The following is a 14,740-nucleotide window of genomic DNA, read 5'->3' on the forward strand; positions in this document are numbered from 1 at the left end:
GCATCTTCTTTCACCTAGCCAAATTCTTTTAAACTTTTATTTAGGACTGGAAGTAGATACAGGCAGGAAGTAATTTTTGATAGATTATTTACTTATAAAATAGTCACATCATACTATTCACACACCAGTACAAATACATTCCATGAAATTATTTTTAGAAAACAGAATTTAGTTTTAAGTATTTTAACTTTTACTACAAATGGAGCTATAAGCCACTTAATTTTATGTAGTCTAATGTCTCAGTATTTCCTGGAACATAAGAAGGCAAAAGAAAAAAAAATTATTAACTACACCTACTCCATTCCTAATTTTTTGAGGTCTAAACTAAGAGACACAAGAGAAAAGCCAATAGGCAAAGAAAAGAGTGGAAGAGATTGAAAAGACATTGTTTATGAAAATGGAAATTCATTTGAAGCCAAATATATATTACTTTTATATTTAAGAGCTGTAATATACTTAATGTCCCCAATATACATAGTTTAGAATGATGTGATTCTATAAAATAACATTCTGGAAGAAAAAGATCAGATAGAAATAGAAAACTTAACCTTTCATTCATCATTCTAAAACATCATTATAATTTGTAGTTTCCAGAAGATGTCATCCAAAAAAACCACTTCCCATCCCTCAGGAACCAGCAAATGCACAAGGTAGTGTCTCCTGTCTGTCTACTTACTTGGGTTCTCTCCCGGCCAAGATCATCTGGAATATGCCTACGCAGGCACCTCTCTTGCCTTCCCAATATTCAGGGTTAGGATCCAGCCTCTCTAAGACATCAAATGCCTTGGCTGAATAGTAAAACTGGCCCATCTGAATAAAAGAAAATATTGTGGTATATTTGTAGTCAAGAAATTGCAAAGAATGAAACTAAATGTAAAGATATCATGAAACAGAACTACATCATGAAACAAGTAAATGGATAATGACATTTTCAGTTAGCAAATTAGATACATTTCAATACCTTATTAAAACAAGAAGAAACCAATGTTATGTTTATGGGTTCAGTTTAAATCCCCCTACTTTCATTAAATTTTCAAAAATATAACATTTTTTCCTACATATAGTCTAACTATGCTGTAATCAATGCATTTTTCATTTCTTCTATTTATATTTTAATCTTGAGGATAAACTCTGATGACTGTGATTTGAACTGGTTATCTTTCAAATTTCTTCAATACATTCTGTAGATGACTACTATCATTCATTTTAGGCTAATTTGATCATGTTCAACCCCAAGAGGATGGTCTTTCCCTTGTCCCAAAAGTCTCAGAATGCCTAGATGTATACTGACTCCTACTCTACACAGAAAATCTTTTAAACATTTTGTTCATTTTGATAAACACCTTTCCCAAATATACAACACATTTCCCTGGGCTTGTAGAGTATGCTGAATATCATTAAACTTTGCTTAGATGAGTTTTCTTGATAGACAATCATAAATCTATAGTGTTACCAATTTTATTGAAGTCTTAAATCTTTTTATTTTGAAAAAATTATAAATTTACAGGAAGTTACAAAGACAGTACAGAGAGGTCCAATGTACCTTTCAACCAACTTCCCCATTACAGCTTACACAACCACAGTACAATATCACAATATCAAAACCAGGAAACCGACATCACTACAACGTGTGTATGCAGTTCTGTCATTTAATCAAACATGTAGATTCACGTAACCACCACCGCTGTCAAGATCTGGAACTAATCCATCACCACAGAGCTGTACTACCCTTTATGGTCACATGTGCTCTCCTCCCAGCTTACCATCCCTAACCTCTGGCAATCACTGATTTGTTCTACATCTCTGTAATCCTGTCATTTCAAGAATGTTATGTATGTGAAATCAAGCAGTATGGGACCCTTTGAGATTGGCTTTTTTTTTCACTCTGCATAATGTTCTTGTTATTCTTTGTTAATCCAACTTATTGCATGTATCAATAGTTTATTCTTGCTATGTGACTCTGAAAAGGCAGGAGATACCTCCTCCCAAAGTTTGGTTTGGATGTCAAGAAGGATGATGCCACACACGTACCAAGAGGACATGAAAAGGTTTCTTACTTACACAATTGAGGTCTCTGGGGGAGCAGGGCAGGCCTCTCAAACAGGCCCAAAACGGCCTGGGAGAGCGAGGTAAGGAGACTGGCCTGGGCTGTCCTGTGGTTAGGGCGTAGGGCTGGGGTGAGGGTTCCTGAGAAGAGGCAGGGCTTTTGTCGTTTGGTCACCCAATGGTGCCAGAGAAGGAAGTACCCAGGCCTTCTCATCATTGTGTCCAGATGTGCGGCACAAGGGGAAGAGGGAGGGTGAAGCTTAAAAGCTGTCAGCAGTCAAATGTCAAGAATGGAGTTGGGCTCATCATCACAGTTCCCTTTTCCTACTGAGTAGCATCCCACGCTAAACCGCAGTTTAACTATCCACCTACTGAAGGACTGTTCCCAGCTTTTGGATATTACAAATAAAGCTGCTATTGACCTTTGTGAATAGGTTATTTGTGTGGATACAGGTTTTCATTTCTCTGGGATAAATGCCCAGGAGTGTGACTGCTGGGTCATATGGTAAGTGTATGTTTGTTTGTTAAAGAAACTGCGTAACTATTTCATGGTCTATCTTTTGCCATCCTTTTACTTTCAACCTACCTATATCATTAGATTTAAGTGAGTTTCTTATAGAGAGTATATAGTTGGGTGATCTTTTTTATCCATTCTGTCAATATCTGTCTTTTAATTGGTATATTTAGACTACTTACATTTAATGCAATTATTGATATGTCAGAACTTAATTCTGCCATTTCTATCCTATTTGTCCTTTCTGTTTTTCCTGGACAAGGATGTCCTGTACACATCTCTGCTGTTTGCAGCTGGAGAAAAATGTGACTGTGCAATCTGCATAGAGGGAAGATAAGAAAGCCTGTGCTTGACTTTCCTAGTCTTCACTTGTATGTATCTTTTCCCTGCTTCTTCTGTATTGTAATAAATCTTAGCTGTGAATATAAGTTTATGTTGAGTCTTATGAGTCCTTCCAGGGAATCACTGAACTACTGGGTGGTCATGGGACCACCAAAACACTAGGTAATGTCAAGTTGTTTTTCAAGCCTGTTACCTTCCTTGGATCTTAAGCCCACCCTCCTTTCACCTCCTCTAGGGCCTCACTCCATCAAAAATGCTCCCATTCTCTTGAATATTTAATGTCTCTGTTCAATGGCTCCTTATCTTCTGCCTAAAGATATAGTCTTACTATTTTAAAAGAAAAAGAACTCTCTCTCAACCTGTAAAAATAAATCCCCCCCAAAAATTCCTAACCCTGTTTTCCATTTTAAGTTAGCACCCCATTTTCCTCCTTATCCTCAGCATCAGTTTTTTAAAAGACTGTAGTCCACATTATTCTCGCTGAATCTGCTTCCTAATCGGATTCTCTTTTCTACCTAGCAGTGTTTTCTCCGGCATCATGCAATTTCATCTAGTTGCAGATCTGACATTCTCCTTCCTTGGCAGTTGGTAAAACTGGAAAAAGAAAAAAAGTGATGAAAAGCACTTTTTTTCCTCTCTCCTGGCTCTTTTATTTCCTTTCTGTTGATCTTCATCCTTTGTCTCTTTCACTGACGCTTCTTTCTATTTTTATGCCTTAAACACTGGTGTTCCACGTGGTTCCTCCCCATTCACTGGTTAATGTCCTTGTCTCATACTCTGCTGCCACCGCTGCTGCTGCTCTTACCACCGCCACTGCCACCACCACTGTGAACTACTGTTAACTTCTAAAGCTATATCTCTAATCCAGACCTCTCACACGAACACCGGAGCTCCAGGTTCACGTGATAGTTTCCCACATGTAACATCTTTACCTGGGAGCCCCAAACACACTTCAGACTTAATACATCTAAAATTGAACGGAATTCCTGTCTTTAGTGTTTTCTTTCCCTCTGCCTTCCCTAACCCACTTAATGTCATTGCCATCTACCAAGTCCTATTAAACATTTTCAAGTTTCTTATGTTTGAAAACCTTTTCTATTGATGGTGATTCACTTTATGTTTGTAATGATTCACTTTGAAATGAGCTATTATTGATTAATTTGATACTAGACTCTCTTTACCTGATGTTTCCTGTCTTTTGGACAGGAAGAAATAGTCAAAAAATAGGAGTTTCCAGAATTTGAGGTTAATTTTTTAAAAAGCTTTTAATCTATAGGTTAGGGCCCCGAACTCCTCCCTCCTCCCTGCATTTCCAACTCCACACACACACACACACACACACACACACAGAGCTAGTCCTTTACTGCCTCTGACTGCTTTCTTATTCTCTTTTTCTGGCTCCTTTGTCTTTCTTGTCTACCACTCGCACCATGGTTTTCCCGAAGGTTTGGTCTGCAACTCTCTCTTCTTCTCATTTTACTTCCTACCTGGGTAGCCTCACCATTTATCAGAGCTTCAATGACTATGGAAATGGTGATGATTTCTCCAAATTGGTTTCAATGCCAGAGAATATCTTTCTTGAGTTTCAGAACCAAACTTCCAACTACCAGATGAGTATCTCTACTTGCGTGGTACCTAAAGATTCACAGCCTTTAGAAATCTAAAACCTCCTCTCTAAATCACTATTTCATATATATTACTTCATATTTCATTTATACATATAAAACCCTGAGATCCTGTCTGCCTCTGAGTTCAGTTCATTCATAAAAGGGATGACATTTCTGATATCACTACGCGATTCCTCTCACCTATGGCCGTTTAATCTGTATGACAGGTTCCCTCATGTCTAGTCAGTGCAGCAATGTGATACTGATCTTCAGTCTCCCCTTAGGTCTCACTCAGACTCACCTTGTAGCAGTCATTAGCAATCAGCTGTAAGAGGCTAAAGGACTCGCCAGAGGTTTCCATCTTGAGATAAAGTTCCCAGGCTAGTCTTGGTTTCTTATTCATAATGTCTACAAAGAGAAGCAAAGATTTATACTTATTAAATGTACAAAAAATACACTGCTGCATCTTGCTATTCTATGGATTTTGTTCTATGTTACAAATATACAAGTAACGGTAAACAGCTCTTAAATGGAAAGCTTGCAATTTTGGCATTGATTAAGCTGGTTTCCCATTAGAACTCTATCATACTTAAAATACTTAAGTTGGGATTTGCATTATTATATCTTTTTAGGTTGAGTTGACTTCTAGTAGTTCCCACTTTGCTGATCTGCTTAAAACTCACCTATCACTCGTTCAGTGCCACTCATACAGTTTCAGCCTCATTTAGAATATCTAATTGTTGAAATTTTCCCATGATGTCAAAATCTCAGTGAACATTTTAAATCCAAGTGGAAAAAAAGGAGCAAGAAAAGGTAGTGGAGAGAGACAGACAGAGAGAATAGGTTATATAATAGACAAAAATTATGTTTTTGACATTTTACCACTTTTCAGGCCTCCACCACAGTGAAAAAGTAAAAGTAGCAGAACAGTATCATTTAACAAAACAAAACAAAAAAATGAAGACTCTGTAAGTTTTAACGGGACTAAGGAAGAACTTGGCATCATTTAGGCCTGTTCATGCTAGGTCAATGTCATATGCTAGAACTAAACACAGGGTAAGCTTATGAAATATGTGCGTGGCACCTGGACTGAGTAGCACTAACAACACTTAATTTCAGTGGTTATGCATTCTTCAAAACAAAATTAGAAGACACTTAATGTAATCTCCATCCAGAAGATTATGCAACAGAGAAGAGAAAGAGGATTTCTCTATAACATTTAAAAGAAGACTCACAGCACCGAGCTAGCCAACTGAGGTAAATGTAGTCATTTTTCATCTTCTCACTTTGGATTAAAAGGAAAATCTGCAGGAGGAAAAAGGGTGAAAAAATAAACACGAAGATGCTTTTGCAGTAAAAATATCCATATCATGCCTTATGTTAATGATTAACAAGCACTGTCAATGACCAAATTCTATATAGGCTGCTAAGAAAAGTGAAGGACAAATTGTGGTGACTTTAACACACTTCTCTCAGTTATTGATATCACAAAGTGACATTAGGCTGGCAAGGATATAGGAGATTTGAATAGAATAATCAACGACTGCACATGCTACTGGGCAATAAAGGAAGTCTCAACAGATCTTAAAGGGTCGGTGTTATACAGACTACACTCTGACCACAATAACAATTCAGTTAGAAATCAAAATAAAATAACCTGGAAAGGATAACACACATACTAGAAAATCATGAGACATGCTTTAGAATAACTCACAGCCAAAGATGATGAAAAGATCATTTCTAAATGTAACAGAAATTGGAAAATACTTAGAATTTGAATAAGTTGAATAATTTGTTGAGTAATAAAATTGAATCAAATAATTCAGTTGAATTATTCTCGATCATTCAGATCATCATCTTAGAGTTAGAAGTCAAGACAGTGGTTAGCCTTGGGGGAAAGGAACTGACTCAAAAAGGATATGAGAGGGTTTCTAGGGTTATGATAATAGCCCAAGGAGGGAAGACATAGCTCTAGTGGTAGAGCGCATGCTTAGCACGCACCAGGCCCTGGGTTCAATCCCCAGTACCTCCCTAATTAATAAATAAAATAAATAAACCTAATTACCTCCTTCCAAACAACAAAGAACTGATCTGCCTTTAAAATAATAATAACAATAATAATATTCTATTTCATGCTATTTGGTATGTTTGGGAATATTCACTTTAAAAATTCATCAAGCTGTGTACTTTGATTTGTATACTTTTCTCCATGTATGTTACTTTTTTAACTTTTTTTATTGAGTTACAGTCATTTTACAATGTTGTGTCAAATTCCAGTGTAGAGCACAATTTTTAAGTTATACATGAACATACATATATTCATTGTCACCTTTTTTTTTTTGCTGTGAGCTACTTTTTATACAATTTCTCCAAAAAAGAGAAACATTAATGTGGCTATAAAATCTGTATGTCTATTTATATTGTAGTTTTTAATGTAACCTAAGAACAAAGGAACTTTTAATGCTCCTTTACCCTTAAATGTTTAATTTCAGCGAGAAAAACATGATAATGTTTTTAGACAGAATCATTCAAATGCCTTCAAAAGCAGGTACCCACCTCTTCACCCTCACTGGTATTGCCAGTTGCAGCTTTGGCTTGGGCATAATTAAAGTTAAAGATGTCATCATTATAGAAGTAACTCTGAAAAACATCCCAAGAACAGATCACATTGTGGGGTATAGCTGAGGGGTAGAGCATTTGACTGCAGATCACATTGAACATTAACAAATAAAATATAAAAACATCAGTTTTACCAGACAAACACAAAAATAATCTTAAGCAATTAGCTGATGCCACTACTAACACCATAGTAAAAGGGTCATCTCTAAAAGAATCTTATCTCTGGCATATTATGTATAGAATTTTGCGTACAAAGTCATCCAGGAAATTCTATACTGACCTTAAATGAGTTGAGGTAAATTAAAACATCATCAAATTGCTTAAGCAGGAAGAAACATGAAGCCATGCACTGCCTCCCTGGTATTGTATCTGAAATGGAATGAGAAAAGAAACCAGGTGTATTCATGAAACTGAAAGTTCTTTTTAGCTGAGATTTGAGTTATTTCATAATTTAGAGATACGAATGTATTTCAAGACATCTTTCTAGACTCTGAAATGAGAGACTCTATTCAATGGACAAAACTTCAGCATGATGGAGGCCGCAGTACTTGAGACTGACGAATAATCTCCTTTGCAGTTAACTCAGAATCCAAAATGAATGCATGTCCTGCAGGCTACAGCATTCCCCGGATCTTCTCCAGGGCTTTGATTCTCTCACCCAACACCTGCACACTCGGCTAATGTGGCTTAGTCTCCATCATTACTCGTCTAAGACAACCTACACTTCCAGTCTCAAATGGAGGAATTATTTGCTGCAGAACCATCTGTTCTTGATCCTGACCAACTTTTTGTCTGATAACAGATTGCTCTTTGAGGTAGCAGAGGATTAGTATAACATCCCACCATTGCCACTGTCACTTCCAATCCTCCTTACTCTGTTCAATTTTTCCCCCCATAACACTTATCACAGTTAGATATACTATATAATCTATTTATTATGTTTATAGTCTGTCCCACTAGACTATACATGGCAAAAGGGTAGGGGGATTGGTTAGTTTTGTTTCCTGTTGTATCCCCAACACCTTAATAAATTTTTATTGTATTAATACATTGAAATGGGGAAAGAAGATATTTTTCAATAATTGGTTATGGTGAAATATTTGAAAGAAAATGAATATCCAGGGGTGATTAAAGTATTTAATAGCCAGTTCAGCATGAACACTGTTCATCAGAATAGATGGTGGCCATTGGTAACTGGTACAGACAGCTATATTGGTTCATACTGGCTAACTAGCCAGGAGCCCTTTTTTTTCAATTAGGTCCCTGTCTCAAATCTTATGCTGAATCTTGACTGATGAGATCAATACTTTAATAATAAAAATGAAGCCATAAAACTACTGGTGGAAAACATAGGTGAATATTACAATAACTCAAGGGTAAGAAAGCATTTTCTAAGGTTGATACCAATGTAAGAAATCATTATAGAAGAGATAAACTTAAGATTTAAATATTTTTATGTGGGAAGAAAATACCATACACAAAGTTAAAAGCAAATGACCCACTGGAAAAAATATCTACAACACAACAAAAGTTTTATACATTAAGAGCTCTTGAAAAATCAATAAAAGTTACCATTTCAAAGCAAAAACAGAATCAAATTTTTAAAACTCTTATGAACCAAAGAATGTATTTATTCTCCTCTATTTTTATATCCTCTTATCCCATTTTAGCTGAAATGCTAAGAAGGGCTAATCCAATACTCTCTCCTATGTCTGAGTTCCTACTTCATAATGGGAAGCCTAACAGATGTACCCCTGGACAGAGAATGAACTTCACCAGTCATTATACGACCAAGCCCAATTATGAATCATGCTCCTAAATACAGATTTCAGACATACCACATTCACTAGCTGATCCTCCCACCAACTGGAAGAACTGCTGGGCAATTTTCATATGATCCCTCTGAAAAACAAAGCAGAGCTGATACAGAGGAAAATATACAAAAGCTGAAAAATATATAATTTGTAAAAGCAGAAAATATATAATTTGAATTATACCTTATGGTTTTAACATATTTGGTAGGATTTAACATATACCCTTGTTTTAAATCCTCCTCAAAATAATAGTACTAATTTGTGTTAGCATAAGCAACCAGAAAATGATCATCTGCAGTTGAATTAAACCTACTCAGAGTCAGATAGAAAAGAGAAAAAAAAAATCCAATCTCCAATGCTGGTCCTAAAAGTACCTTCATTAAATGAACTCATTCATTCATTCATTTAAGAAATAGAGCAAAATATTTATTGCTCTTTTATCATATATCTGACATTGTGGTAGGAACTATGGCTATAACAAAAAGTATTTATTAACTGAAATAATTGATTTATTCAATAGCTCTTTATTACCTATCTCCTAGATGAGGCACTTTGGAGTGAGCTGGAGGTAAAAAGATTTATTTGTATCCCCCTTTGTTCCAAAAAGAACTTACTATGCCATATTCAGATGAATAAGAGCTTAATTTTAGTCAGTGTTTTAGTATTTATAAAAAGCTTTCCCTGAGAAACAATTATTCCCATTTTACAGATGCCAAAATTATAGCTCAGGGATATGCAAGGTTAAAAAAAGAGTCAGTGAAAAAAGGGTGGGGGATATGGAGAAATAAAAGGAAGAGCCTATTTGAAGGCATACTGCTGGCTGAACTTCGACACTCGTTTTGATCTTTTCCATACACGGTAACTTTGCAAACTATAGATTACCAGTGGTTTGAGACTCACCGAACCCATTTCCTGGCCAAGGGCTGCATTGACCACTCCTTTGAGGATATACTCCTGGAAATGTGGAATATCACTAGTTAATTTAAAAGAAATGTGAAGCTATGAGATATCGTCCAAATTAATTCTTTGCGTCAACTCAGTGCTTTATATATATTATCGGAAGTTCTCCCAAATCACTTTTCTCTGTTCTATCCCTGGTTTGAATAAAAGCATCAGGAGACTTTCATTTGGTTTCCAGGAAAGTGTCCACATGACAGAATTCACCGTATCTGTAAATTCTCAATCGTCAGCAGAAAAACTCAGTGTAAACTCTCAGTAGTTAAATCTTGCTTTTATTTCAATTCAGTGGTAAAAATTAAGAATAAAATGTTTATGCAATAATTTTTATACCTTATCAGTCACTGCCATTCTCTGTGACCACATCATATATATTATTTTCCCTTTCCAATGATATAATAACCTTCCTTTGCCAGTGATCCTTTTCTTCAAAAAAAGAGAAAATATTCTCTGATTTCCATTTGCAAAGTATTCTCTCTTTTGGAGTCCTGCTGCCTCCCTGTATGCCCTTCGGACTTGATTCTTTACTTTTAAGATACCCTCCTTGGCAGGTTTATCAATTTTTACATGGGTGCTATTTTTATTTAAGAAGGCTCGTAAAAAGAACAGTACCAAAGATGCTGAAGCTTTTAATTAGCTTGAGAAATATGCCTGTTTAGATTTCATGAGGTCTGGAAATATTTTTCAGTCATTCTTTCACTCAGTAAGTGCAATGCCTGTTATGTACACACTAGCGTGCACAGCACTGGAGATACAATACAGACACAGTCCCTGACTGCAAGGAGCTAACAACCCAGCAGGGGACAAAGATACAGTACAGACAATTAATTATACTAGCGAGGTGAGTTCTATACCTAGCTTTATCAGAATAATAGATTTCAGTATTTTCAAACCTCAACCCTTTTGAGGAAATGACCACATATGTGGGAGTTTAAAAGTACCAAAAAGCCCAGAATATTCATTCTCCTATCAAAAGTCTCAAATAACATTCCTAGATCAATAATATGACCTTTCCTGAGACTCCACAAGTAGGAACCTTCTCTAATATGCCTTCCAGCTATCTTTCTGAAATTCCACCTTCAGCAGAACTTGGTTAGTAAAAATATAACACATTCTCAATTACCTGAGGAGTAGTGGGTTCCAGATCCTTAATTAAGTTATAAGCTTCTTGTACATCATCTGAAACACAAGAAATAAGTAGCTACACTAGTCTGTATTCTAGCAAACTCTTCTGAAACAGTCCCCAAAAGATAAGATCCTTCAGACATTCATGGGAAGTATGATTTGTTTTTTTCATCCCCTAACTCTCTATCAAGTTCAATGTTGAGAATTTACCCTAAAGATAACCAGATATCCTCAGGGAACCCATACGAAGCCATGAAGCATCTAAAAGTTCAAGCTGAATACACGGATGGGGTAGTATGTCAAAGGCATTGTAAATATATAAGAAAAACAACTAATTTTAAATATATATATATATAAATATAGTATTTAAGAATGAAGTAACATGAAGTCTGGGATTTGTTTAAAATATTTCAGCAACAAAAAAGGGGAAGGTAGAATAAATGAAAAGCGACTGGCAATCTCTTGAAGAGTATTGAATCTGGGATGAACATCTGGGTGTTCATTTTGGGTGTTTGTGCTATTTACTTTTGTTTATGTTTGAAAATTTTTATAATAAAAATTAATTTATAATATATATAAGGTGTTTCTTTAGTTCTTATCCAAAAGCATATTTCTCTGTGCTTATATATCAAATAGAGAGAACTATTTGCAAGTTCATGTTCTTATTTTAATAAACACTTACATTTTCCTCGATGAGGAATATGTTGTCTGGTTGGTTTCTACCATGCACCTAAAAAGGCCCACACTGTTAGTCCAAGGTCCGTGACAGAGTGCCAGCACTGATGCATGGCAGCTCCTACCCTGTACTCATAACTGTTAGATAAAAGACTGCTTTAAGTATGTGTCTAACAATTTTATCCCTACTTAGGGGCAACAAATAACATATTCTGTTTGAATTATAATATTTCTCACAAGAAGCTGGGGGTACAAAGAAACAGAAAGGCAGACAACTAGAGCAAATAAAAAACAGTTAATGATTAAAAAGACTCAAGAAAAAGCAGATGTACCTTGTACAGAGGGGGACACAAGGAAAAGAAGGAACAAGGAGGGAGAAGGGAAAAAACAGAAAAACTGAAATGGAATGAATAGAGAACAAAGGGCAGAAAAATAAGAGGAAAAGAGAAAAACAGAGAGAGGGAGAAGGTTAGAAGCAACAGAAGAGGAAAGCAAGGACAAAGAGAAAAGGCACAACAAATAAATACCAATGAGTGTGTTCTGTCCTATGAACCTGCTGCAAACACTTTTTGGAAGTATTATGGAATTTAAAAGTTAAGCAAGTAGTTCAGTTAGAAACTAAATGTTCTAAAATATCTCATTATAGGCAAGACCAAGACAAATTTCTGTTACCTTGACGAAGGTAGTAAATCACTAAGTTTAGCCTAGCTTCAGGAATGACATCAACTAGGGGAGGCAAAACCTGCAAAGCCCCTTCACCTCCTCGGAAAACAACCTAAGGACAGAGAAACTCTGTTATTATGGCAATAAGTGTGAGTATATTTACTGGTGGAAATATTCAACGAGCTGTCACTTACAACAGTTATTATTCTTTGAAAGGATAAATATATTACTGAAAGAAGGTCATGTGTATATAGAGAGAGCTTCAAAAATATATTTATCTAAACTATAAGAAATAGAATAAAGGCATAACCCTATTGCATACATTTCCTTTTCTCTTCAAAAGAACTGCAGATGGGAACTCTAGTCAATATCTTGTAGTAACTTATGGTAAAAAGAATATGAAAACAAATATATATATGTTCATGTATGACTGAAGTATTATGCTGTAGACCAAAAATTGACACAACATTGTAAACTGAGTATACTTCAATTTAAAAATATATAGTTAAAAAATATATATATACATACATATATAAAGAAAGACAGAAAATTCTTAAAGTACCCGAGAATTAAATGAAACTTTCTTCTAGACAGATATTCTACATCAAAAACTCCACGAAGGAATTTATAAACACTTACTCCACCTAGATCTTGTTTCTGAATCAATCAATCATTCTATTTCATTAGTCCTGGTCCTACTAGGACAAAGGGTTTAAACCTGCACAAAGGTTTCTGCTCTCTTGAAGTCGTCCACTTGGTGCCACTGTTCCCTCTGGATAGCACCCTATTTTTCTCCTTTCTTTCAATGCCACACTTCATAAGTATGTGGCTCACTGTTTCAACGTTCTTCTCATCCTCTCACTCCTTAACCTCCCAGGAAACTGGCTTCTGCTTTCTGCACACTAGTAAATTTACTCTACAAGTCACAAATTAACCTCTTTAACGAAATTCAATGGACTTCTCTGTCCTCTTGCTCTGTGACGTACCTGCAGTTTGACACTGATGGCCATAGCATGACAACAGCACTATTTAGTGAATGTTTGCTATATGCTGGACGCTGTTTCCAAGCACCTTATACACATTACCTCATTTCATCTTCACAAGGAATAAGGGAGGTACTGTAATTTCCCTTACTCTACATCTGAGAACATGGAGACTCACCAATGTTTAGTAACTTGCCCAAGTTACAAAGCTAGTATATCATGTAGCTTGCTTTTGACCCCAGGTCTGACCGTAAAAGTTGATGCTAATAACAAAAATTTACATTGCTTAATATTTTTCAGATTTTGTTTAAACTATAAAAGTAATCTGTATTCATTGGAAAAAAACCTTACATACAGTATTATAAAAGGAAAAAGGAAAATTTCCATATTCTCACTTTTCTCTTTAATCCCACCCTCCAGGGATAATTCCTGTCACTAGCTAATATGCACCTTCCAGACATATGTATATATAAAGGTTCTTTACTCTGGCTGTATATTATATCCACTTGGGAAACTTTTAAGAAAAGTACTGTTAGCTGAACCATAGCCCAACCATTCAATAAAAATCTCTGCAGGGTGAAGTCCATCCATCATTATTTTTATAAGTCTATTTAAAATGTGTAGTTGTAAATGACATTACATTTGGAAGCAATCTAAGTGGCCATCAACAGATGAACGGATAAAGAAGATGCAGTATATCTATACAATGGAATACTACTCAGCTCTAAAAAAAGAACACATTTTGCCATTTGCAGAAACATGGATGGACTTGGAGGGCATTATGCTAAGTGAAATAAGTCAGATAGAGAAAGACAAATACTGTATTATATCACTTATATGTGTAATCTAAAAAATACAATAAACTAGTGAATATAACAAAAAAGGAGCAGACTCACAGATACAGAGAACAAACTTGTGGTTACCAGTGGGAAGGAGGAAGAGGGGCAATATAGGAGTGGAGGAATGGGAGGCACAAACTATTGGGTGTAAGACAGGCTACAAGGATGTACTATACAACACAAAGAATATATAGTTAATATTTTGTAATAACTGTAAACAGAGTATAATTTAAAAATTAAACTAAAAATTAAAAAAAAATTTTAATGACATTACAGTTGACCCTTGAACAACAGTTGGGGATATTTAGGAGGCTGTCCCTCCACACAGTCAAAATCTGAGCATGATTTACAGTTGGCCAGCCACATCTGTGGTTCCTCTGCATCCCAGGATTCAACCAACCTCAGATTGTGCAGTGTTTACTATTGAAAAAAATCCATGTATAAGTGGACTTACGCAGTTCAAATCTGAAGTGTTTAAGGGTCAACTGTACATTATCAGGGTGCTTTTTCTTGCCTGCCCTTTCTTGTGTTATTTGTTTATTTTTCCTCCAGCCCC

General features: G+C 35.7%; 1 protein-coding gene across 1 annotated transcript in view; it reads right to left on the reverse strand.

The window, feature by feature from the left end:
- Positions 1 to 14,740, reverse strand: part of IFT56 (intraflagellar transport 56) — a 33,349-nt gene that overhangs the window by 2,021 nt on the left and 16,588 nt on the right. The window contains exons 9-17 of the mRNA XM_010983179.3: positions 12,372 to 12,474; positions 11,023 to 11,078; positions 9,843 to 9,896; positions 8,967 to 9,030; positions 7,409 to 7,497; positions 7,066 to 7,149; positions 5,745 to 5,814; positions 4,811 to 4,917; positions 677 to 810 (exon numbers count right to left, since the gene is read on the reverse strand). Of these exons, the coding sequence (XP_010981481.1) occupies positions 677 to 810; positions 4,811 to 4,917; positions 5,745 to 5,814; positions 7,066 to 7,149; positions 7,409 to 7,497; positions 8,967 to 9,030; positions 9,843 to 9,896; positions 11,023 to 11,078; positions 12,372 to 12,474 (761 nt within the window). The remainder of the gene's footprint in view (positions 1 to 676; positions 811 to 4,810; positions 4,918 to 5,744; positions 5,815 to 7,065; positions 7,150 to 7,408; positions 7,498 to 8,966; positions 9,031 to 9,842; positions 9,897 to 11,022; positions 11,079 to 12,371; positions 12,475 to 14,740) is intronic.

The sequence above is a fragment of the Camelus dromedarius genome, chromosome 7 (assembly GCF_036321535.1).
Source record: "Camelus dromedarius isolate mCamDro1 chromosome 7, mCamDro1.pat, whole genome shotgun sequence".
NCBI lineage: Eukaryota > Metazoa > Chordata > Mammalia > Artiodactyla > Camelidae > Camelus > Camelus dromedarius.